Raw genomic sequence first — 27027 nt, forward strand, 5'->3', positions numbered from 1 at the left:
TATTCTTATAGTCTTCAACATACTCTTATAGCCTACAGATTCTTATAGCCTTCAACATACTCTTATAGCCTACAGATTCTTACCTCTTTGCTTGTTGATATCCATTGAATTGTGATCATTCTACTATTTTAGAAAGATTTGCACAAATATGAAAAGAAAAGATAAAACAGTATACATGTAGATCACGGCAAGGGACAAACCTTAAATTGAGGAGATCTTTACATGTTTCAGTTAAGAGCCTGCACCTGCTGTCCTTTCAAATATAAACGTTTCAGTTAAGAACCTGCACCTGCTGTCCTTTCAAATATAAACGTTTCAGTTAAGAACCTGCACCTGCTGTCCTTTCAAATCCAAACGTTTCAGTTAAGAACCTGCACCTGCTGTCCTTTCAAATCCAAACGTTTCAGTTAAGAACCTGCACCTGCTGTCCTTTCAAATCCAAACGTTTCAGTTAAGAACCTGCACCTGCTGTCCTTTCAAATCCAAATGTTTCAGTTAAGAACCTGCACCTGCTGTCCTTTCAAATCCAAATGCCGTTGCAGCCCTAGTCTGCCCTTTAAATACATCACTCATCGCTTCAAGCCACACCCAGGCACATCCACCGAACAGAGAAAATGTACCTCAAAATCTGTTCAAGAACATTTTCGGGAAATGTGTGGTTTAGTACAATCCGTTCTGCAACGTAGAACACGTTATAGCGAACTGAATGAACCTCTGTTTTAACCTTTGAAACTAGTTCTATTCACCAATGTAATAATTCCATGCGGAAGCATTAAGAAATAAACAAGTTCATGGGACCAGCGCCGTTGCTAACTACTAGCGCCGTTGCTAACTACTAGCGCCGTTGCTAACTACTAGCGCCGTTGCTAACTACTAGCGCCGTTGTTAACTACTAGCGCCGTTGCTAACTACTAGCGCCGTTGCTAACTACTAACGCCGTTGCTAACTACTAGCGCCGTTGCTAACTACTAGCGCCGTTGCTAACTAGCAACACTGGTCGCATTTTTTGCAGAGTTATGGGATAGCCTATTAGTAGAGCCGTAGAACGTTCAGGCTGCTGTACAGACATTATGGAGGTTGTAGTCTAGAGCGCCCGGTTACATTGTGTTAGAGAGCATTTTTTTTTTAACTCTAATTGGTTAAAAGAGTGTGACATAGATGTCATTGTTGCAATAGTCTGTGACTGGGCAAAATATACTATCATCTTAAATGGACATGTTGAATTGCACTGAACAAAAATATATAAACGCAACAACGCAAAGTGTTGAGCTGAAATAAAACATCCCAGAAATGTTCCATACACACATCCCTGTTAGTGAGCATTTCTCCTTTGCCAAGATAATTAATCCATATCAAGAAGCTGATTTAAACCGCGTTATTATTACACATGTGCACCTTGTGCTGGGGACAGTAAAAGGCCATTCTAAAATGTGCACTTTTATCACACGACGAACAATGCCACAGATGTCTCAAATGTTGAGGGAGCTTGCAATTGGCATGCTGACTGCAGGAATGTCCACCAGAGCTGTTGCCAGATAATGAAATGTTAATTTATCTACCATTAGCCGCCTCCAATGTCATTTTAGAGAATTTGGCAGTACTTCCAACCAACCTCACAACTGTAGACCACATGTATGGCTTCGAGCTAAAGGGTAGAGCTGCAGCTTTCAAGCAGCGGGACAGTAATCCGGACGCTTATAATAATAATCCCCACTATGCCCTCAAACGAACCATCAGACAAGCAAAGCGTCAATACAGGATTAAGATTGAATCCTACCTCACCCGCTCTGACATTCGTCAGATGTGCCATTTTCTATGGCATTAATCCTGGCTACAGCGCGCTCCGGATCTGTGGTTACTACAGGTTCTCTTCTCATCTATCCACAGGCATGCCGTTTACCGAAATTCGTTGTGGTTTGTCTTTGAGAAGAGCGCAAACATTTATTGTGGACAGTCTGAGCACTGATGGAGGGATTGTGCATTCCTGGTGTAACTTGTTTTTTTTTATTTAATCTTTATTTAACCAGGTAGGCTAGTTGAGAACAAGTTCTCATTTGCAACTGCAACCTGGCCAAGATCAAGCATGGCAATTTGACAAATACAACAACACAATGGAATAAACAAAACATACAGTCAATAATACAGTAGAAAAATAAGTCTATATATATATATATATATATATACATATAATGTACCGATCCTGTGCAGGTGTTGTTACACATGATCTGCCACTTCGAGGATGATCAGCTGTCTGTCCTGTCTCCCTGTAGCGCTGTCTTAGGCGTCTCACAGTACGGACATTGTCATTTATTGCCCTGGCCACATCTGCAGTCCTCATGCCTCCTTGTAGCATACCTAAGGCACATTCACGCAGATGAGCAGGGACCCTGGGCATCTTTCTTTTGGTGTTTTTCAGAGTCAGTAGAAAGACCTCTTTAGTGTCCTACGTTTTCATAACTGTGACCTTAATTGCCTACCGTCTGCAAGCTGTTGGTGTCTTAACGACCGTGCCACAGGTGCATGTTCATTAATTGTTTATGGTTCATTGAAAAAGCATGGGAAACAGCCCTTTACAATGAAGATCTGTGAGGTTATTTGGATTTTTACGAATAATCTTTGAAAGACAGGGTCCTGAAAAAGGGGCATTTCTTTTTTTCTGAGTTTACAATTAGTGATGAAGTCAATCTCTCCTCCACTTTGAGCCAGGAGAGATTGACATGCATATTATTAATGTTAGCTCTCTGTGTACATCCAAGGGCCAGCCTTACATGTGGCACCTGGCCACACGACTAGGGCCTGTAGGACCTGCCTTGTTGATAGTGCTGTTAAGAAGGCAGAGCAGTGCTTTATTATGGACAGACTTCTCCACATCTTAGCTACTGTTGCATCAATATGTTTTGACCATGACAGTTTACAATCCAGGGTTACTCCAAGCAGTTTAGTCACCGCAATTTGATCAATTTACACATTTATTTATTACAAGATTTAGTTGAGGTTTAGGATTTAGTGAATGATTTGTCCCAAATAAAATGATTTTAGTTTTTGAAATATTAAGACTAACTTTTTCCTTGCCATCCATTCTGAAATTAACTGCAGCTCTTTGTTAAGTGTTGCGGTCATTTCAGTCGCTGTAGTAGATTACATGTGTAGTGTTGAGTCATCTGCATACATAGACACACTGGCCTTAATCAAATCCAGTGGCATGTCATTAGTAAAGATTGAAAAATGTAAGGGGCCTAGACTGCTGCCGGGGGAATTCCTGATTCCACCTGGATTATGTTGGATAGGCTTCCATTAAAGAACACCCTCTGTGTTCTGTTAGACCGCTGCAATGATTAGATTCCTGTCTAAGGCACTGTATCTCAGTGCAAGAGGTGTCACTACAGTCCCTGGTTCGAATCCATGCTGTATCACATCCGGCCATGATTGGGAGTCCCATAAGGCGGCGCACAATTGGCCCAGCGTCATCCAGGTTTGGCCGGGGTAGACCGTCATTGTAAATAAGAATTTGTTCTTATTCCTTAACACAACATTGGAATCACTACACAACTTATTGTATGACCTCTTAAATACTATATTAGGTCCAGCCTTTGGAACTTTGGGTTTCCTACATATGGCTACTGTATTTTGATCACTACATCCGGTGGATTTGTGTAGAGGGTAAATTATTATGTTTTGGTCTTCAAAGTATCACAACCTATTTCTGCATATTGATTATGAATTTGGACATTGAAAACTGGTGTTTTGACACTGTGTTGTAAATCCAAAAATATGACAACAGGAAGCGGAAACAGTATAATTAAAGTTATGTTTTATGAATATAAATGGTACATTTGACAGTTTATCGATCGCTTTGGCTAATTTTTTTTTAAACAGTCTTAACATTTTCTAAACTCTAAGTGAAATTGTCACAACAGTTTTATGGGACATCACAACTCTATTGCACGTCTGTAAAATGTAGTAACTCCCCCTAAAAACATTTAATTCATGCTTCAAAATCTAGTTATTTTTCAGTAAATTGGCCAATGCCACCAAAATGAAACAAAATGTTTAGATGTTTTATTCACCATGGCAGTCAACCCTGGAAATGTTTAGATGTGTTTTCACCATGGCAGTCAACCCTGGAAATGTTTAGATGTGTTTTCACCATGGCAGTCAACCCTGGAAATGTTTAGATGTGTTTTCACCATGGCAGTCAACCCTGGAAATGTTTAGATGTGTTTTCACCATGGCAGTCAACCCTGGAAATGTTTAGATGTGTTTTCACCATGGCAGTCAACCCTGGAAATGTTTAGATGTGTTTTCACCATGGCAGTCAACCCTGGAAATGTTTAGATGTGTTTTCACCATGGCAGTCAACCCTGGAAATGTTTAGATGTGTTTTCACCATGGCAGTCAACCCTGGAAATGTTTAGATGTTTATTCACCATGGCAGTCAAGCCTGGAAATGTTTTATATACAAATTTCAGTTTTGTTCTACTTCTTTGTACGGTACTATACCAGAATGTCAGTTCCCTCTCGCTGAATGCTGTGGTGTATCACAGAGCTTTTTAGATACCGATTTCAACAGGAAATGCACATGACATGACATGACATGACATGACATGACATGACATCCATGCTAAATAAAATAAAAAGTTAAAAAAGAAACAATGAAAACCTGAGGTAGTTCTGTAAAAAAAAAAAAAAAAAACTACCTCCTCACAGTGTGTCACGCTACAAGTTCCCCTCTTCTTGGTGGACATCCTGTCGCTCTTGTTGGTCTGGACAGAGATTTTTGTCAACATCACGTCATATCTTGGCTAATCATAGAATCCAGTCCCCCTGGGGCCAGACGTCAATTCAACGTCTATTCCACGTTGGATCAATGTAATTTCATTGAAATGACATGGATACAACGTTGTTCAACCAGTGATTGAAATAAGCTAGCAAGCTTACCTCAATTACCTCGTTAGACTCTTGTATTGCCCTTGATCATGATTTTCAGTTCCATTACATTACGCAGAAGAGAAATTGGACGAAGGCGTCTTCTGAATGGGGAAGTATTGTTAATTAAGAGCCACAATGCTCGGTCTGAACATTAACAAGCATCGCTTGCGATTAGGGTTTGGAAACAGTAGGACCTTATCTTTAATTTCTGCATCTTTTAAAAACGTTTTTTTTTTTACAAACGGTTCAATTGATACACACCTTAACATTTTGTTGTTGCAAATATATTTTCAGATTTTGGTTTGCGCAAAGGTATAACCTAGTACTAACCCTTTCGCTCGAACCTCTCACCCTTTCGCGACTGCTCTCCTCTCATGTCCTTTCCCAGCCGCCGTACTTTCTGCTGGCCCCGCCCCTTTGTTGCATATTCTCGAAAGCGTACAGGCCGCTCTTTGAAAAGCTAGTTAGATAGCTAACTAGAAGACTATTGAACACTTCGAAAGGGAAACATAAAACTTGAGCTGGTGAGTAAAGCATTAGATATCTACCAATGGTCATAACGGGTCGCCCAGACGTCGTTATTAGTCGTTAGGTTTGCATAACCACTAGCTAGCTATCTGCTCTTTAGACCAGCTGCTGTTTAGCTTGGTAGCTAGCTAGCCAATAGCTCCTACTAACCCATTTGAAGCTGTGCTCAAACTCAGTCGATACACAAATACAATTATTGTTTTCTGACTGGTAACTACATGCAGATCGATTTTAGCTGTATAGAATAAGCTATGTTAGTTAGCTTGTTAGCTATGTTAGTTAGCTTGTTAGCTAGCGGAATTATGCTTCCAGGTTGGATCCTTCAAAATAAAAGCCGACATAGGAATATTTAAATTAATTAATGGTCACCTGATATTGTTCTATTTAGTAAAAACAAAATATTTAAAATGAATGACAGAAAATGTATCGATTTGACACACTTGACAGCAATTGAATCTGACTATACATGTAGATATTGGGTGGTATAGAGTGTTTTTGTATTACACCACATCCTCCTATCTACACAGGTGACCTCACAAGGAATTCCCCTCCTGCTCTGGTGGGAGGAAGAAGATCCAGTGTCATGACAACTCAGAACCTGGAATAACTTGTCTTGGTCGGACACTCACAAAAGCAGCACTTCCTGAAACTCCCAGTGTGGGAGGAGAGATCTAGGAGACCTTTGAATCCATATGAAAGGAAAGACACCTCACCCTACTTTTTTTTGGACCAAGACACATTGTAACTCATCAGAATAGGATCATTTAAGAATCTTTTGGGACAAAATGGATCGAGAGAAGGGAATGTTGATGGATGAAATCGAAAAGGGTTTATGGAATTTAACCGAGGACAATCTGCGTTACCTCTGTGAACGTCATGGACACGGTGGGAAAGATGGCTTCCAAGTTAAAGCCATGGATCACCGCTCGTTGCGGCGTAAAATCCTGGAGGAAATGTGGGACAATACGGACTCGATGAAATCAGAGGAGCAGGGAATATCTTGGTTAGTCCGACTGAAAGAGGACATCGGGAGGATACAAGAGGAGGGTAGCAGTGCTGCTGATGATGATGATGATGCTGTAGACTGTGACGAAGAATGGAACGGAGAGGGCGGGGTTCAGTTACCTAGCAATGGGTTGGAGGTGGAGCCCATGAGTTCCAGCCAATCTGATGATGATGTAGACTGTGATGAAGAAAGGGACGAGGAGGTCAGGGATTGGATGGCTAGCGATGGGCTGGAGGTGGAGTTGTCTCCAGAGAGGCACACACCAGAGCAGAGAGTGAGAGAGGTGAGTACTTGATTTCCCAGTCTTACATTTTGTTTCGCAGGTCTTTCCTTGATTCCTCGACCTCCCTTTTATAAAAAAAGATCTGATGTTCCTCCTCTTGGTCTTTCTCCACATCTGGGGTGTAATCATTATTCCAAACAGTTGTAAAAAGTTTTACAACGGGGGGGAAAAAAGTGTTTTTTATATAAGACAAAGTCGGGTAGGTCCCTCCCCGTTTTCATTCCGTTGACTTCTGTTTGTGTTCTTGTGAATACACCCCTGATGTTCCTCCTCTTGGCCTTTTCTCATGCAATGGATTTTGAGAAGTAGTTTGAATAATTGAGGAGGAATTGAGGAGAGACTTGGCAGGTAGGGGATGGTGTCCCAACCTGTTTCATTTGGTATTTTTACCGTTTCCAGGACAAGCCTCCCCGGCCCCCCGCCACCCTCTCGAAGTCCCCGGGTCGTGCGTCCCGCGGTAGCGCCCTACTGCGCTGTCTGAAGAAGAGGGCGTCTGTGCAGCTAGACGACAGCAAGACAACTCGCACAGGAGAGAAATGTCACAGCCCGTCTAGCGCTAAACGATGCAAGAAAACTCTCCCAGGAGACAGGCCTAGCTCCCATATCTGTGATCACTGTGGGAAGAATTTAGGAAGTCAAAAAAGCCTGAAAAGCCACATGCGCGTTCATACCGAAGACAAACCTCATGAGTGCTCTGAGTGTGGGGAGACGTTCCGTCTGTTAAGAAGCCTTAAAAAACATCAGAAACTTCACACTGGTGAGGTCAGAGGGACGAAGAAAGTCAAAGTCCCTCATCCGTGTCCTCACTGCGGGACGATGCTAGCTTCGAAGAAAGAATTAAAGGATCATCTGAGAATCCGCCACACGGAGAAAACTCAGCTCTGCTCTGAATGTGGCAAGAGATTCTCTAGCACCTACGCCCTGAGGAAACACCAGAGACTACACACTGGGGAGCAGCTCCACCTCTGCCCTGACTGTGGGAAGACCTTCTATACTCAGGCACACTTGATATCTCACCAGAGGGTCCATGCCGAACACAGGGAAAGGCCGCATGTGTGTCCCGTCTGTGGGAGGGGCTTTACAGCAGCTTCGTCCTTGAAGTCACATCAGAGTATTCACACCGGAGAGAAACCTTACCTTTGCGCTGAATGCGGGAAGAGTTTCAGAACATTAGGACACTTCACAACACACCAGAAGCAGCATGTCGAAGCAAAGCCATCTTTCCCTTGCCCTGTTTGCAATCAGTGTCTCTCAACAAAGCGCAACCTGGTATTTCACCAGAGAATGCACACGGGAGAGAAGCCTTACCACTGCTCTCAGTGTGACCGGCGCTTTGTTAATGAGCAGAAATTGAAAAGTCATCAGCGTGTACACACTGGAGAGAAGCCCTACCTTTGCTCCCAGTGTGGGAAAAGTTTCGCTCTTTCACAAAATCTTAAAAAGCATCTCAGGGTGCATTCAGGTGAGAGACGTTACAGATGTACCTATTGTGTAAAGAGTTTCATTTCTTCATCTGGTCTGAAATCACACCTGCAAACGCACACTGGAGTGAAACCCTGCCACTGCCCTGAATGTGGGAAAGGTTTCTCAGAGAAGAGAGCTCTGAAGAATCACATGCTCACACACGGGAGAGAAACCGCTCCAACGTTCCAATGTCTGTGAGAATGTAACTCAGCAGCAGGAGATCACACGCTGGGGTTGAAGAGCATAAATAACTGCCATTAGAATTAGAATTCCATTAGAATGAGTCGCTCTGGATAAGAGCGTCTGCTAAATTACTAAAACATTTTTTAAATAAAACATAGATATTGTACACCGCTGCCTTCCCGACTCCCACGTGATAGTTCATTTCTGTCTTATTTTCTCTGAAAAGACTTAACAAAGAAACGACCATTAACTAATTATTTTGTGTCTGGGTGTTCTGTTTATGAATTGTCTGCTTGCTTTGAACTGTTCTATCTAGCCTGAATCCAGAACCTGTTTTGTGCTAATATGCTAATATGTGTGTGTATATATAAATGTATATATGACTCCCATTTTGGCATGTATTTAGCAGTGTATGGTGCAGTACCAATGTGGACACAAAAAGGACACCACTTGCCTGTTTGTTTTTTTTAATGTTGTGAGGTTGCTTCAGTTGTCTTCTACTACGGTTGGCTCGCGCTATGGCCGTTTTTCAAGTTCAAGTTCGCACTCAATGTCCCTGTGCACATTGAGTGCGAGTGTGCATGTGAGTTGGCCCCCGTGAAAAGGATGCAACCCGGAGATATACAGTGCGACAGGTAACCTAGCGGTCAAGAGCGGTTAACCGAAAGGTTCACTGGTTCGAATCCCTGAGACGAATAGGTGAAAAATCTGCCCTTGAGCAAGGCACTTAACTCAAATGGCTCCTGTAAGTCGCTCTGGATAAGAGCGTCTGCTAAATGTTTTAAAATGTTTTATATAGACCGTCCACACGTCAGCGTTTTGCGAACGTGAGTAGGTTACGTTGAAAACAGTTTTCCATTTGGGATGCGGTCTCCAGTTCATTTATAGGCCGAGGCTACGAATATAAAGTGTTCTCCCCCGCCTCCGTCCCTCTCCTTTAGAAACATTTTTCTCAAAACTAAGGATACAAATCATGTTTTGTGTTATTTTACACACACACACATTCAAGTTTCTCTCTTTAAACGATGCTTTACTCCCCCTCTTCTGAACCCTCGACCAATGTGATCGACATGGGGCTGTAGGCTCATATTTCTGAACGGCTGGAATATATCAACTCTGTGGCGATTTGAAAGAATATTCCCAATATATATATATATATATATATATATGTATGTATGTATGTATGTATGTATGTATGTATGTGTGTATGTATGTATGTATGTATGTATATGTGTGTGAAGGCTTTACTGTCTGTTGTGACGGATATTGCCTTGAATAAGACGCAGTTTACACGCTGCATTGGAGCGAAAACGATCAGCCAGAGTTACTGAACACTAAATGCTTCCTCCATTAGCTAGCTACTGGCAGCATTATGTTATCGCAATAAATGAGTTTGTATTATTATTATTATTATTATTATTAATAATAATAATAATATCCATTAATTACATGGCAGTTTAGAAGAAGTCTGAAGAAGCAACTAGCCACATGTGTTTATATATTTATTTAAAGGTCTAGGCTCCAATTCTTCTGAATGAGTGTATCTCTATCCGCTTCTTGTAATGTGTCATTGCTTATGAACTAATGAATGGTATTTTTAACAGACCCACGTTATGTTCCCCGGGCGCCTGAAGACGTGGATTTAAAGCAGCCTCCCCAGCACCTCTCTGATTCTGAGGAGTTGTTAAATGCATTTCAGTTGAAGGTATTTAGTTGTATAACTGTCTAGGTACCCCCCTTTCCCCTGGACTCATCTTTTAGTTCTACATCAATACATGCACAATTCATAATGTAGATTATAGTGTTCATAGTGTACTCTGTCGTTTTTATCTTACTGTTCATAGTGTAGTTTTTAGCTTACACTGTCCATAGTGTACATATTGTATGTGAATTGTGTATATCTTGTCCGTATATTCTGTTTGTCTGTCTGTCTGTAGCCTAGATTCTGTTTATTGTGTCAGCACCATATCACCGAGTCAAATTTCTGTACATGCAAATGTGTTTGGCGAATAAAGGTGATTCTCCGTTCCATCCGTTGACTGGAGGAGGAAGTTACAGATGTTGACATGTCTCACACAGTTGTTCATCTAATGTTTCATTTTTTTATGTTTAAAAATTAAACGTGTTTTTCCAAATAATAAGACATGTTTGTTCCTGCTTGGCCCCAGTGGTGAGACTGGTTTGGATGCTGAGTCATGAAGTTGAGCTAATTTTTCGGTCTTGTATCTATCTTTCTTAAACCAGTGTTTCCCAACCAAACTCGGTCCGTTTTAGTTTTTGCCCCCTCCAGTACTTCACAGCTGATTCAAATAATCAACGAATCATCAAGATTTGACCATTTGAATCCGCTGTGTAGTGTTAGGGCAAACCCCAAAACGTGGCAACCCTTGGGGTCCCGAGGACCGATAGAAAATGGGATGCATTCATTAGTTGCAGGTCATAGTAAACAGTTTTGCAACATAAAATGTTATGCAATGAAAACTAGTTTCGTTTGGACAAATCCCGAGTAAATACACCCAATGGATTAATGTATAGATCATTTCATAAAACTACTTTCACGTTTGCTTTCATCACCCCATTTGGTAAATTACTCAATCATAAACAATAAAACTAGTGAAAATCACCAGTAAACTCACTGAACACTCCTCTTTCTCTCTGTGCTGTGTAGAATTGCTTGCTGTTTGGGATTTTAGGCAGGGTTTCTGTACAGCACTTTGAGATATCAGCTGATGTAAGAAGGGCTAGAAACATACATTTGATTTGACATAGGCACGTGGGATAATACGTGTACTGAGTAATTGTTCTTCGAATTTAGCTATGACGCAATAGAGTGTATCTATGTCCCCAATGAGCGTAGTTGTATTACTGTTCTCGAGACTCTCTCCGCCTTCTGCTCTCAAGTCCTTCCTGTTCGCCCCGCCCCTTTGTTTTGTTCTCATCTGGAACGTGAACAGGCCGCTTGTGTTTGAACAGGTAGCTAGAAGACGACTGAAAACTAAGAGGATTACGTTTACAATCCAACCGGTGAGTAAATCATTAAGGTATCTACTAACGGCCAGAAGGGGGTCGTCCAAAAATATGTAATTAGCAAGTTGTTAGGTTTACATAACCGCTAATTTAGCTGGATAGCTTCTCTTCAGACTAGCTGTTGATTTTTTTTAGCTTAGTACCTAGCTAGCTAATTGCTCTTGTAAACAATGTTTTAAGCTGTAGTTCATACTGAGTCGCTATTCGAATAAAATGATTGTTTTCTGACTCGTAGCTACAGGCATATCGATTGTAGCTACTATATGAAATCATCAACGAGTTACTGTTGTATTATCTGTCTGTATTAGCCATGTTAGCTAACGTTAGCTGCTTCTTCTTCTTTAGGATTTGATTGGCGAATCGCATCCAACTTTTAGGGGCGCACGGCGCCACCTACTGTACTGGTGTGTGAGGCCATTCGGCCTACGTACGTTAATTGATATGGTAATACAAAATTAGGGAAAAGGAAAATTGCCCTGCCAACTATAATAATAATAAAAAAACACCACCCCAATCCACTATTTGACCCTCTTCTAAACTCTACTCCAGACCAATGGTCTGAGAGAACAGAACACTACCACTCTCTGTTTCCCCCACACTCTCCACCAGGTCTGAGAGAACAGACCACTACCACTCAACACTCTCTGTTTCCCCCACGCTCTCCACCAGGTCTGAGAGAACAGAACACTACCACTCAACACTCTCTGTTTCCCCCACACTCTCCACCAGGTCTGAGAGAACAGAACACTACCACTCTCTGTTTCCCCATGCTCTCCACCAGGTCTGAGAGAACAGAACACTACCACTCAACACTCTCTGTGTTCCCCACGCTCTCCACCAGGTCTGAGAGAACAGAACACTACCACTCTCTGTTTCCCCACGCTCTCCACCAGGTCTGAGAGAACAGAACACTACCACTCAACACTCTCTGTTTTCCCCACGCTCTCCACCAGGTCTGAGAGAACACTACCACTCTCTGTTTCCTCACGCTCTCCACCAGGTCTGAGAGAACAGAACACTACCACTCAACACTCTCTGTTTTCCCCACACTCTCCACCAGGTCTGAGAGAACACTACCACTCTCTGTTTCCCCCACGCTCTCCACCAGGTCTGAGAGAACAGAACACTACCACTCAACACTCTCCGTTTCTCCACGCTCTCCACCAGGTCTGAGAGAACAGAACACTACCACTCTCTGTTTCCCCACGCTCTCCACCAGGTCTGAGAGAACAGAACACTACCACTCTCTGTTTCCCCCACACTCTCCACCAGGTCTGTGTCGCACCAAACGGCGGCGGTTATAAACACTGGGAAACTTCAACTGATCCTCCTCAACACTTAATGCCAGCCCATGTATCACTCCTTTCAAAGATACCCTGCTCCATAGAGCAAAGCAAATCACATGTCCCTAATGGTGTGATCTGTAGCGCCCGCTCCCCCTGGGCTGAAGAAACACAGTAAATCATCACTTATCCACTCCTAGTTACTCTCACCACCTCAACAGTCCCCAACCTCTTCTCCACCCAACCTGACAGCACATATGGATCTGCCCCCCCCCCCCCCCAAAAAAAAATGCAAGGAACCATTTTTCTTTCTACACACCCACCCCTTTCTACACACCCACCCCTTTCTACACACCCACCCCTTTCCACACACCCACCCCTTTCTATACACCCACCCCTTTCCACACACCCACCCCTTTCCACACACCCACCCCTTTCTACACACCCACCCCTTTCCACACACCCACCCCTTTCTATACACCCACCCCTTTCCACACACCCACCCCTTTCCACACACCCACCCCTTTCTACACACCCACCCCTTTCTACACACCCACCCCTTTCCACACACCCACCCCTTTCCACACACCCACCCCTTTCCACACACCCACCCCTTTCCACACACCCACCCCTTTCCACACACCCACCCCTTTCCACACACCCACCCCTTTCCTTACTACACACCCACCCCTTTCCTTACTACACACCCACCCCTTTCCACACACCCACCCCTTTCCACACACCCACCCCTTTCTACACACCCACCCCTTTCTACACACCCACCCCTTTCCACACACCCACCCCTTTCCACACACCCACCCCTTTCCACACACCCACCCCTTTCCACACACCCACCCCTTTCTACACACCCACCCCTTTCTACACACCCACCTCTTTCTACACACCCACCCCTTTCTACACACCCACCCCTTTCCTTACTACACACCCACCCCTTTCTACACACCCACCCCTTTCCACACACCCACCCCTTTCCTTACTACACACCCACCCCTTTCCACACACCCACCCCTTTCTACACACCCACCCCTTTCCTTACCACACACCCACCCCTTTCCACACACCCACCCCTTTCCACACACCCACCCCTTTCTACACACCCACCCCTTTCCACACACCCACCCCTTTCTACACACCCACCCCACCCCTTTCCTTTCTACACACCCACCCCTTTCTATACACCCACCCCTTTCCACACACCCACCCCTTTCTACACACCCTTTCCTTTCTACACACCCACCCCTTTCCACACACCCACCCCTTTCTACACACCCACCCCTTTCTACACACCCACCCCTTTCTACACACCCACCCCTTTCCACACACCCACCCCTTTCCACACACCCACCCCTTTCCACACACCCACCCCTTTCCTTTCTACACGCCCACCCCTTTCTACACGCCCACCCCTTTCTACACACCCACCCCTTTCTACACACCCACCCCTTTCCACACACCCACCCCTTTCCACACACCCACCCCTTTCCACACACCCACCCCTTTCCTTTCTACACGCCCACCCCTTTCTACACACCCACCCCTTTCTACACACCCACCCCTTTCCACACACCCACCCCTTTCCACACACCCACCCCTTTCTACACACCCACCCCTTTCCTTTCCACACACCCACCCCTTTCTGCACACCCACCCCTTTCCACACACCCACCCCTTTCCACACACCCACCCCTTTCCACACACCCACCCCTTTCCACACACCCACCCCTTTCCTTTCTACACGCCCACCCCTTTCTACACACCCACCCCTTTCTACACACCCACCCCTTTCTACACACCCACCCCTTTCTACACACCCACCCCTTTCTACACACCCACCCCTTTCTACACACCCACCCCTTTCCACACACCCACCCCTTTCCACACACCCACCCCTTTCCTTTCTACACGCCCACCCCTTTCTACACACCCACCCCTTTCTACACACCCACCCCTTTCCACACACCCACCCCTTTCCACACACCCACCCCTTTCTACACACCCACCCCTTTCCTTTCCACACACCCACCCCTTTCTACACACCCACCCCTTTCTACACACCCACCCCTTTCCATACACCCACCCCTTTCCACACCCCCCCCACTTTCCTTTCAACTGATGGGCAATTCACAACATACAGTACCAGTCAAAAGTTTGGACACACCGAATCATTCAAGGGTTTTTCTTTATTTGTACTATTTTCTACATTGTAGAATAATAATGAAGACATCAAAACTATTAAATAACACATATGGAATCATGTAGTAACCATAAAGTGTTAAACAAATCAAAATATATTTTATATTTGAGATTCTTCAAAGTAGCCACTTAACATTTTCTCAACCAGCTTCATGAGGAATGCTTTTCCAACAGTCTTAAAGAAGTTGCCCCCTATGCTGAGCACAAGGTGGCTGCTTTTTTTCTTCACTCTGCGGTCCAACTCATCCCAAACCATCTCAATTGGGTTTGAGGTCAGGTGATTGTTTGTAAACAAAATAAATGTAAACAAACACTGTATAGTCTCAAAATATAGTTAAAACTGTGTAATTTAGATTTCATGGATGGTCAGTCCTTGCATCTATAGCTCTGTCAATGAATTTGAGAGTGGTTAGATTTCTCCTGCCCCATCCCGCCGCTTTTTATCAAAACAGGGGCGGGGTTCACACTTTGTTATTGTTTCAACTGCTGATCGGTACTTTAAGTAAAAAAATGTAAGATTGACAATCTAATGTAGAAAATGTTTTGATTTGACAGACTCCACAAACAGAATGCCCGCTACACATCTACATAGATGGTCAAAACGGTTGTTTCTTTTCTCTCACCATGTTCTCCTGTTTCCACAGGGGACCTCACAAGGAGATTCCACAGGTGACCTCACAAGGAGATTCCACAGGTGACCTCACAAGGAGATTCCACAGGGGACCTCACAAGGAGATTCCACAGGGGACCTCACTAGGAGATTCCACAGGGGACCTCACAAGGAGATTCCACAGGGGACCTCACAAGGAGATTCCACAGGTTACCTCACAAGGAGATTCCACAGGGGACCTCACAAGGAGATTCCACAGGGGACCTCACAAGGAGATTCCACAGGTTACCTCACAAGGAGATTCCACAGGGGACCTCACAAGGAGATTCCACAGGGGACCTCACAAGGAGATTCCACATGTTACCTCACAAGGAGATTCCACAGGGGACCTCACAAGGAGCTTCCACAGGGGACCTCACAAGGAGCTTCCACAGGGGACCTCACAAGGAGATTCCACTGCTCTGGTGACAGGAAGAAGATCTGGTGTTATGACAACTCCAGATATGAGTTCTCTATTTTTTTACTTAACCAACAATGCAGTTTTAAGAAAAACGAGTGTCAAGGGCTTGTCAGTAAGCATTTCACTGTAAGGTTTCAACACATGTTGTATTTGGCACATGTGAAAATATAACATTTGATTTGACACAGGAAAGAGACACCTCACACTTGTTGCAGCTCCATTCAATAACCAGTTGTTATTGCTCCCTTTTACCAAGAAACGTTCAAACTCTGCGGGGACAAAATGAATCGAGAGGAGGGAGTGTTGATGGATGAAATCGAGAAGAGTTTATGGAATTTGACTGAGGCCAATTTACGTTACCTGTGTGAACATCATGGACATGATGGATCTGAACTTAAAGCAATGGATCACCGCTCGTTGCGGCGTAAAGTCATGGAGGAAATGTGGGACAATACGGACTCAATGAAATCAGAGGAGCAGGGAATGTCTTGGTTAGTCCAACTGAAAGAGGACATCCAAAGGATACTGGAGGATGCTAGCAGTGCACCCTCGAGTCCCCTCCAGGCTGAGGATGCTGTAGACTGTGATGAAGAGTGGAGCAGAGAGGGAGGGGCTGGGTTACCTAGCGACGGGTTGGAGGCGGAGTCCATGAGTCCCAGACAATCCAACGACGCTGCAGACTGCGACGTGAAAGACAAGGATTGGTTACCTAGCAACAGACTGGAGGCGGAGTTATCTCCAGAAAGGCACACACTAGAGCAAAGAGTGAGAGGCGTGAGTATTTATTGTCCCAGTCGGAAAGGGAGTATTTATTATCCCAGTCGGAAAGGGAGTATTTATTATCCCAGTCGGAAAGGGAGTATTTATTATCCCAGAAGGAAAGGGAGTATTTATTGTCCCAGTCGGAAAGGGAGTATTTATTGTCCCAGTCGGAAAGGGAGTATTTAATGTCCCAGTCGGAAAGGGAGTATTTATTATCCCAGTCAGAAAGGGAGTATTTATTGTCCCAGTAGGAAAGGGAGTATTTAATGTCCCAGTCAGAAAGGGAGTATTTATTTTCCCAGTAAGAAAGGGAGTATTTAATGTCCCAGTCAGGAAGGGAGTATTTATTTATTGTCCCAGTCGGAAAGGGAGTATTTATTGTCCCAGTCAGAAAGGGAGTATTTAATGTCCCAGTCAGAAAGGGAGTATTTAATGTCCCAGTTGGAAAGGGAGTATTTAATGTCCCAGTCGGAAAGGGAGTATTTAATGTCCCAGTCGGAAAGGGAGTATTTATTATCCCAGTCGGAAAGGGAGTATTTATTGTCCCAGTAGGAAAGGGAGTATTTAATGTCCCAGTCAGAAAGGGAGTATTTATTTTCCCAGTAAGAAAGGGAGTATTTAATGTCCCAGTCAGGAAGGGAGTATTTATTTATTGTCCCAGTCGGAAAGGGAGTATTTATTGTCCCAGTCAGAAAGGGAGTATTTAATGTCCCAGTCAGAAAGGGAGTATTTAATGTCCCAGTTGGAAAGGGAGTATTTAATGTCCCAGTCGGAAAGGGAGTATTTATTTATTTATTGTCCCAGTAGGAAAGGGAGTATTTATTATCCCAGTCGAAAAGGGAGTATTTATTATCCCAGTAGGAAAGGGAGTATTTATTATCCCAGTCGGAAAGGGAGTATTTATTGTCCCAGTCGGAAAGGGAGTATTTATTGTCCCAGTCGGAAAGGGAGTATTTATTATCCCAGTCGGAAAGGGAGTATTTATTATCCCAGTCGGAAAGGGAGTATTTATTATCCCAGTCGGAAAGGGAGTATTTATTATCCCAGTCGGAAAGGGAGTATTTATTATCCCAGTCGCAAAGGGAGTATTTATTTATTATCCCAGTCGGAAAGGGAGTATTTATTATCACAGTCAGAAAGGGAGTATTTATTGTCCCAGTCGGAAAGGGAGTATTTATTGTCCCAGTAGGAAAGGGAGTATTTATTGTCCCAGTAGGAAAGGGAGTATTTATTGTCCCAGTCGGAAAGGGAGTATTTATTGTCCCAGTCGGAAAGGGAGTATTTATTATCCCAGTAGGAAAGGGAGTATTTATTATCCCAGTAGGAAAGGGAGTATTTATTGTCCCAGTAGGAAAGGGAGTATTTATTATCCCAGTCGGAAAGGGAGTATTTATTGTCCCAGTCGGAAAGGGAGTATTTATTATCCCAGTCGGAAAGGGAGTATTTATTGTCCCAGTCGGAAAGGGAGTATTTATTATCCCAGTAGGAAAGGGAGTATTTATTGTCCCAGTCGGAAAGGGAGTATTTATTGTCCCAGCCGGAAAGGGAGTATTTATTATCCCAGTCGGAAAGGGAGTATTTATTATCCCAGTCAAAGTGTTTCTCAACAGTCCTTCATTGATTCCTCAACTTCCTTCTATAAAATATATTGGAGGAGAATATCTGAGGTTCCTCCTCTTGACCTTACGTAATCGGGGATGAGGGGAATTTAAAGACTTCAAAATTAATTGACAGGTAGAGGAGCATTTCCCATCCTGATTAATTCCGTCTCTATTTTTGTGATTTACAGGACACGTCTCTCCCGCCCCCCTCCACTCTCCTGAAGAACCTGTGTCGTGCCTCTCCAAGTACCGCCTTAATTTGGGGTCTGAAGAGGGTGTCTGTGCAGCTGATGGACTGCAGGAAAACACCGGGGCAGAAAACCTCCAAGAAAACCCACTCCTGTCCTCAAGGCGGGAAGAGTTTTGCCACAAAAGACATTCTGGAGCGACATCTGCTAACTCACACTGGAGAGAAACAGAAAAATATATGCGCTGAATGTGGAAAAGTATTCAGTACATTTTCCAGCCTTACCAGGCATCTGAAAACTCACACTGGAGAGAAATGTCATGTTTCTGAAACCACATGCTCTGAATGCGAAAAGACATTCAGTACACATTCAAGTCTTAGGAGACATCTGCTAACTCACACTGGAGAGAAACCGTACGTTTGTCCTCGTGGGAAGAATTTCAATGATCCAGGCAACTTAAAGAAACACATCTTTAGAACTCACTCAGGAGAACATTTTGAAGAGGAACCTTCCGAAAACAATGTTGGTTCCTCAGAACATGATGGGGCCGTGAAGAAACAAGTCCTTCATCCATGTGCTCACTGTGGTAAGAAGTTGTCAACCAAAACAAGACTAACGATTCACCTGAAGACCCACACTGGAGAGAAACCTCATGTCTGCCCCGACTGCGGGAAGAGCTTTGCTTTCCTTCCCTCCTTCACTAAACATCAGAAACTTTGTCATTCAGAGCACGGAGGAGTGAAACGGCACGAATGTTCAGTGTGTGGGAAAGTCTTTAATCAACCAGGAGCCTTGAGGTCCCATCAAAGAACCCACACTGGAGAGAAACCCCACCTCTGCTCTGACTGTGGGAAGAGTTTCTGTTTTCGTTCGTCTCTGAGAAGACATCAGGTACTCCACGCAGGAGACAGTGCGAAGCCCCACGTGTGCTCTGTCTGTGGGAAAGGCTTCAGAGATTCTGGATACTTAAAAAAACATCAATCCATCCATTCAGGAGAGAAACCTCACCTCTGCTCCAATTGCGGAAAAACTTTCACGTCCTTCCTTAGCTTAACAAATCATTCCAAATCACATCGTCTAGATGGAAACCAATTCCAATGCCCTGAATGTAAGCGCCATTTCCCAACAAAGGAAAGGCTGACAAGCCACCGGAGGACGCATACTGGTGAAAAACCGTTCTGCTGCTCCCAATGCCACAAGCGCTTCTCTCATTCAAATAGTTATCAAAGGCACCTTCGTATGCACTCCGGTGAAAAACCCTTTGTGTGTCCTCTCTGTGGGAAGCGATTTAATGACTCTTCAAACCTTAGAACACATGTTAGAAGACATAAAGGAGAAAAGGTAGGAAAGACACAGGTCTCTGAGCCTTGCCCTCACTGTGGGAAGAGGCTGGCTTCTAAGGCAGGGTTAGAGACCCACCTGCGGATCCACACTGGAGAGAAACCTCACCTCTGTGCCAACTGCGGCAAGCGATTTACCTTCCTCTCCGCCTTGAGAAGACATCAGAAAACGCAGCACAGAGAGCAAGTAGCGAAGCCGCACGTCTGTTCTGTCTGTGGGAAAGGCTTTGTGGAGTCTGGAGCGCTGAAGAAACATGTGGTGACCCACGAGGAGAAACAGCACCTTTGCTCCGATTGCGGGAAGAGTTTTAGGGTACTTCAGGCCTTGTCGATTCATCAGAGAACCAAGCATCAGAAAACAAATGAGCAAGTAAGAGAAAACAATTCATACCTCTGTCTTACTTGCGGCCAGGAATTCAATTCGAAGCATAGATTGGTAATCCACGAGAGAAAGCACACAGGAGAGAAACCTTACCAATGCTCTCTGTGTGGCAGGTGCTTCGCTGATAAGACTAACATGAGACGTCACCAGACAGTGCACACAGGAGAGAAACCATTCCAATGCTCCGTCTGCGACATGAAGTTCTCTCAAGTCGCCTCTTTAATACGGCACCGGCTAATACACTCGGGTCACAAACCGCACCACTGCACTTACTGCGACAAGAGTTTCTCTCAGTCGAACACGCTGAAAACGCACATACTAACCCACACCGGAGAGAAACCGTACCAGTGCCCCGACTGTGGGAAGGGTTTCACTGAAAAGAAAGTCATTAAGAAACACCAACGCGACACACACGGGACAGGAGCACACAGCAACACGCTGCTTTCTCATAGAGATTGAGTCAAGACCGGAGACCCAAAACTAGAAGGCACACGGGAGCGACAGCACCCCTTATTGTTTCATTTTGATCTGAAGGTTTGAGAATGTTTTAAAATAAACATGTGCTTTTGAAAATAATGGGGGGTTTTTTTCTCCACTTGGCCCCAATTGTGAGTCTGGTTTGGATACAGTCATGAATTTGAGCTCAGAACATTTTCTGGTCTTGAATGGTGATGTTTATTTTCGTATGTTTAGCTGTATAGATGAATCCTCTGGAAGCTAAAGTGGTTTCAAGTGGATAGAAACATGGATTTATATATTGATATTTCAATAATGCTATTGCATTAATTTGCTGGTTTTGGCAAATTGCTCAATCATAAACATTCTAAACAAACTAGTGAAAATCGCCAGCAAACTGAACACTCCTTTCTGAGATGTATCATCATTACATGGGCTATTACCCAAAGTGGATCAAACAGATCATTCATGTGTATTAACTCAAATCATCCTACTGAGTAATGTTATGTTTTATTTAGCCATGATGCAATGTAAACCGTATCCATGTCCTCAATGAGGATATTATCATTCGTTGTCTCATCTCACCTCTTTTAAATGTGATCCAACAGGAAGATGTGGTTACAGTGTGGTCAGTAGGAGAGAGACTGATACACTGTGGTCAGTAGGAGAGAGACTTATACACTGTGGTCAGTAGGAGAGAGACTGATACACTGTGGTCAGTAGGAGAGAGACTGATACACTGTGGTCAGTAGGAGAGAGACTGATACACTGTGGTCAGTAGGAGAGAGACTGATACACTGTGGTCAGTAGGAGAGAGATTGATACGGTGTGGTCAGTAGGAGAGAGACTGATACAGTGTCGTCAGTAGGAGAGAGACTGGAAAGATTGGAGACTGTAACGATGTTCTGGGCCACTTGGATGGGGGGTGGGGGCCACTTGGATGGGGGGTGGGGGCCACTTGGATGGGGGGTGGGGGCCACTTGGATGGGGGGTGGGGGCCACTTGGATGGGGGGTGGGGGCCACTTGGATGGGGGTGGGGCCCACTTGGATGGGTGTGGGGCACTCTTGGATGGGGGTGGGGCCCACTTGGATGGGGGTGGGGCCCACTTGGATGGGGGTGGGGCCCACTTGGATGGGGGGTGGGGCCCACTTGGATGGGGGGTGGGGCCCACTTGGATGGGGGGTGGGGCCCACTTGGATGGGGGGTGGGGCCCACTTGGATGGGGGTGCGAGAAGATTTTGCAATTTGATATCTAATTACATGGAATTCTACTCATTTTGCTATGGGACAGAGAAAACCACTTTTTGTGGGGTTTTTTACAGCAATTTTACAGCAAATTTCCTTCTACACATTTTACCATAGGGTGGAGATAAATGTTTGCTGTTTTTAATATAATATTTGAGTGACTAACAAAATCAATGGGGGGCCCAGCGGTCAGTAATTGACCCACGTATACAAGAAGTTTATATAGCAGGTTAGACTAATTTACTGATCTAAAAAATGTAAGCTGACATGGACTAATTGGGGGACTGACATAACAAGAGAAACTGCAGAGTTTATAAAATGTCTATAAAATATTGAAATGTCACCTTGTGTATTCTACTATTCTAACTCTCAACAGTAAGTTGATACCGACTGAGTCCCCCCCCCCCCCCCCAAAAAAAAAATCTTAAATAAAAACATTTGTTTTGGAAATTGATGGGCCACCAGTTGCTCATCCCTGTTGTACATGAAAAGTGGAGTCAATCAGAGTGACCAGATGCAACCTGGACTCATGGGTAGACGTAACATAGTCCAATTAGTATGATATGGTGCATATTAATTTGTGGATGTCCGTTATCCATTTCTTACGATATGTCACAAATTAAAATCCGTACGATATGTTCCAAATGGAAATCAGTGCAATATGTTAAAAATGTTCATTTGCACGATATGGGATACATTTGCAAAATGTATGATACACTACGAATTCCAATTTCATAACCTTTTAACCTAACCCTTTAAGGTTAGGTAAGGGTTATTAGCTAACATGCGAAGTTGCTAAAATGCTGAAGTTGTCTGTGATGAAATTCGAACACGCAGCCTTTGAGTTGCTAGATGTTTGCGTACATTTTTGCCTTAAGTATCCTGTCTTATGTAGCCATACCAAAACGTAACATATCATACTCATTTGAGTGTCCCCGGATTTACGTTCACTATGTTACTTCTAATCTATGCGGCCAGGCTGACAAGAAGTGAGCTGGTTCTGATTCATTGTATTTGTAAAGAACAATAAAATTCCACTAGGACTCGCAACCATCGCAAATTCCAAAGTAACGTGCTTTGAACGTCAGAGTAGGTTCCCTGTTAAAGGAATCATCTCCGGGGTGTCTATGGCAGTTGAGAATGAATACCTCAAGTCATCTCCGGGGTGTCTATGGCAGTTGAGAATGAATACCTCAAGTCATCTCCGGGGTGTCTATGGCTGTTGAGAATGAATACCCCAAGTCATCTCCAGGGTGTCTATGGCAGTTGAGAATGAATACCTCAAGTCATCTCCAGGGTGTCTTTGGCAGTTGAGAATGAATACCTCAAGTCATCTCCGGGGTGTCTATGGCAGTTGAGAATGAATACCTCAAGTCATCTCCGGGGTGTCTATGGCAGTTGATGCTGAATACCTCAAGTCATCTCCGGGATGTCTGTGGCAGCTGATGCTGAATACCCCAAGTCATCTCTGTGGTGTCTATGGCAGTTGAGAATGAATACCTCAAGTCATCTCCGGGGTGTCTATGGCAGTTGAGAATGAATACCTCAAGAAAATAATCTAAGGTGTAGTTGGTGCCCGTTGCCTGAGATGATGATTGGAACGGAGGAAAAAGAAGAAAGTCTATGGTTCTATTGTTTTTTTGATAAAGAGCATCTCCCTACATGTGAAGCTAGGCTAGGTAAGGTATGCAGTCACCTCCCTACATGTGAAGCCAGGCACGGTAAGGTATGCATTCACCTCCCTACAAGTGAAGCTAGGCTAGGTAAGGTATGCATTCACCTCCCTACATGTGAAGCTAGGCTAGGTAAGGTATGCATTCACCTCCCTACATGTGAAGCTAGGCTAGGTAAGGTATGCATTCACCTGCCTACATGTGAAGCTAGGTAAGGTATGCATTCACCTGCCTTCATGTGAAGCTAGGCTAGGTAAGGTATCCATTTACCTCCCTACATGTGAAGCTAGGCTAGGGAAGGTATCCATTCACCTCCCTACATGTGAAGCTAGGCTAGGTAAGGTATCCATTTACCTCCCTACATGTGAAGCTAGGCTAGGTAAGGTATCCAGTCACCTCCCTACATATGAAGCTAGGCTAGGTAAGGTATCCATTTACCTCCCTACATGTGAAGCTAGGCTAGGTAAGGTAAGGTATGCATTCACCTCCCTACATGTGAAGCTTGGCTAGGTAAGGTATACATTGAGAATGTTTGTCAGTCGAGAGAACCGGGGACGATGTGTGTGGAAAAAGGTGTATTTTATGCTCGTTGCCCCAGTAAATAATTGTACAGCACAAGAATCGAAAAAAACTGGACATATTGTGGCTGCAGCAGAAAAGTTGCTGGGTTCGCGAGAGTTCATAGCTGAAGACCTAAAAATGCTACTGGCAGGTACGGAAGATTTTCCACCCTCCCAGGTTCCTGAGCCTCAGTAGGGATTGGCTTTGCTGTTTTTAACAGAATAAAATAGGATGTTTTTGTTCAGTTTTTTGTTGTTGCCGTTCGTTGGTAGTCTGTATGGATTTCTCCCCACACCCCCAACTCCCACAATGCTCCTGTTTTGTGAGATCTTTTTGTTTTCATCGCACACAGTAGGTGGTGGCGTGCACCTCTGTTTGTTTGCGGACCGCCATAATACCATAGAAGAAGAAAAGCTAGCTACAAGACAACAGCGTTAAAATCGAGCTGGTGAGTAAAGCATCTACCAATAAAGGGGTCATCCACATGATGTATTTGGTAGCTAGGTTTACATAACTGTTGACACAAGATGGCGCCAGCAGACATGGTCAACCTAGCTCATAGTTGGCTATTTTATTTATTTAACCAGGAAAAGCTATGAGCTTCTAACTTTGCAATATTTTTATTTTTGTGTGTTATTTGTAACATTATTTGCTCAGAACATTTTTTTGTATTATCTACAGCCGAAAATAACTTTGGGATATTAGATGAGCATGAATTTGACTTCTTGACCTGGATTCTTTTCTGAGACAGGTAATTATTTTCATCCCGGGAGCTGCACCAAAACACTGACGCCGGAGAAGGACACAGACACAGGTGGCGTGCATACCATCCACCGCTTCAGAGTACATTACTCGTTAACGTTCAGTCCCTGGACAATAAAGTAGACAAGCTCAGGGCGAGGATCTCCTTCCAGAGAGACATCAGGGACTGTAACATACTCTGTTTTACGGAATAGTGTCTCTCTCTGGATATATTGTCTCCATCGCTCCGACAGGAAGAAAGAATTCCCCAGGAAAAATCTAATCACATTTTATTGGTCACATATTCAGCAGACGTTATTGTGGGTGTAGCAAAATGCTTGTGTTCCTAGCTCCAACAGTGTAGTAATATCTAACAGTAATACACATGAATCTAAAAGTAAAAGAGCAAGATGTATATGTGATGTATAGATATTATGGACAGTATGTGGAAAGAACATTTTGTATATCTGTAGAATTCGTAGGATAGAATAGTATATGTACAGCAATAGTTGAATAGAATACCGTATGTATGAAATGAGTTTTCTCTTATTAAAAATGAGGCGGAAGGGTTTGTTTCATGATTTACAACTCATGGGGGCGGCAGGGTAGCCTAGTGGTTAGAGCGTTGGATGTAGTACCTTTAAAGGTTGCAAGTTCAAATCCCCGAGCTGACAAGGTACAAATCTGTCGTTCTGTCCCTGAACAAGGCAGTTAACACACTATTCCTAGGCCATCATTGAATTGAAATGTGTTCTTAACTGACTTGCCTAGTTAAATAAAGGAGTTGTTGTTTGTACAGGAACTCAAGTGCTTCTGAAATACCTCACATACCGACTGCATCACTTAATGAAAATGGTTAATGAAAATGGTTTTATTTGGTCATCGTCACTGCCGTGTATCCCCTCCCCGAGCCGACGCCGCAACGACTCTCAAGGAACGACACTGGACTATTTGAAAACTGGAAAGCGCGTATCCTGAGGCCGCGTTCATTGTTGCTAGGGACCCTTTAACAGGCAGGCAGCTCAAACCTGCAGTTGAGATCATTTGAACAGCACCTTTTTTATTAAATTAAACATATGCATTTTGTTTGGCATATTTTATCATCTCAAACAAACAATGCTATTTATCAGACTCAGATATTTTTAAAACACCCCATGGTTGAAAACCAGGAAGTGAACGTGAGCAAAACCAAACCTCATTTACCACAAATGTTTTTGTACTAATTGTGTATGTATAAAGAAGGGAAATTACAAGGTTGTAATGTAATTTAAGGATGATTAAATTAAAATTGTAAAACAACTCTTTAAAAATATGCTCTGCCAGGTGGTTGAGTTGCCCATTAAAGGAATGCTATTAAGTCAAAAGTAGTGATAATGGGACAACGGAGAAATATCGTTATGGGATGTTTTTGTCTGTGCAAAGTTCAAAAATCCTTTCAAATCCAAATATTTACAGTCTCCCTGTTATCTTCAGTATGTTTCACAATATCATTCAGTACATGTCATTTTACTGGTAATCTAAGCATATATATATATATATACAATGCATTCGGAAAGTATTCAGACCCCTTGATTTTCTCCACATTGTGTTACATTATGTGTTACATTACCTTATTATAAAATGGATTGAATAAATTGTTTTCCTTATCAATCTACACACAATACCCCATAATGACATCACAATACCCCATAATGACTAAGCAAAAACAGAAATACAGTATTTACATACGTATTAAGACCCTTTGCTATGAGACTCTAAATTGAGCTCGGGGTGCATCCTGTTTCCATTGCTCGTCCTTCAGATGTATCTACAACTTGATTGGAGTCCACCTGTGGTCACAAGGTGGATTGGGGAAGGGAACCAAAAAATGTCTGCAGCACTGAAGGTCCCCAAGAACACAGTGGCCTCCATCATTCTTAAATGGAAGAAGTTTGGAACCACCAAGACTCTTCCTAAAGCTGGTCGTCCAGCCAAACTGAGCAATTGGGGGAGAAGGGCGTTGGTCAGGGAGGTGACAAAGGAACCTGATGGTCACTCTGACAGAGCTCCAGAGTTCCTCTGTGGAAGATGGGAGAAACTTTCAGAAGGA

The 27027-nt window shown here is 43.8% G+C and overlaps 2 protein-coding genes across 3 annotated transcripts; both read left to right on the forward strand.

Annotated features, from left to right (window-relative positions):
• The first annotated feature begins 5281 nt into the window (after positions 1-5281).
• On the forward strand, positions 5282-10988 carry LOC110485351 (gastrula zinc finger protein XlCGF26.1). Of its 2 annotated transcripts, none has more exons than XM_021556417.2 (3): positions 5282-5453; positions 5985-6746; positions 7146-10988. In XM_021556417.2, the coding sequence occupies exons 2-3, from the start codon at positions 6243-6245 to the stop codon at positions 8406-8408; spliced, it is 1767 nt and encodes a 588-aa protein (XP_021412092.2). In that variant the 5' UTR covers positions 5282-5453; positions 5985-6242; the 3' UTR covers positions 8409-10988. The 2 variants fall into 2 exon arrangements, with proteins under 2 accessions (XP_021412092.2, XP_036804388.1); XM_036948493.1 differs by having other exon boundaries at positions 9998-10988.
• Positions 10989-11312: 324 nt separating this feature from the next.
• On the forward strand, positions 11313-20824 carry LOC110485350 (zinc finger protein 271). The gene is made up of 3 exons (XM_036948494.1): positions 11313-11417; positions 15562-16761; positions 18539-20824. Exons 2-3 carry the CDS (start codon positions 16270-16272, stop codon positions 20717-20719), a joined length of 2673 nt encoding a protein of 890 aa, XP_036804389.1. The 5' UTR covers positions 11313-11417; positions 15562-16269; the 3' UTR covers positions 20720-20824.
• Positions 20825-27027: the final 6203 nt, after the last annotated feature.

The sequence above is a fragment of the Oncorhynchus mykiss genome, chromosome 17, assembly GCF_013265735.2.
Source record: "Oncorhynchus mykiss isolate Arlee chromosome 17, USDA_OmykA_1.1, whole genome shotgun sequence".
Taxonomy (NCBI): domain Eukaryota; kingdom Metazoa; phylum Chordata; class Actinopteri; order Salmoniformes; family Salmonidae; genus Oncorhynchus; species Oncorhynchus mykiss.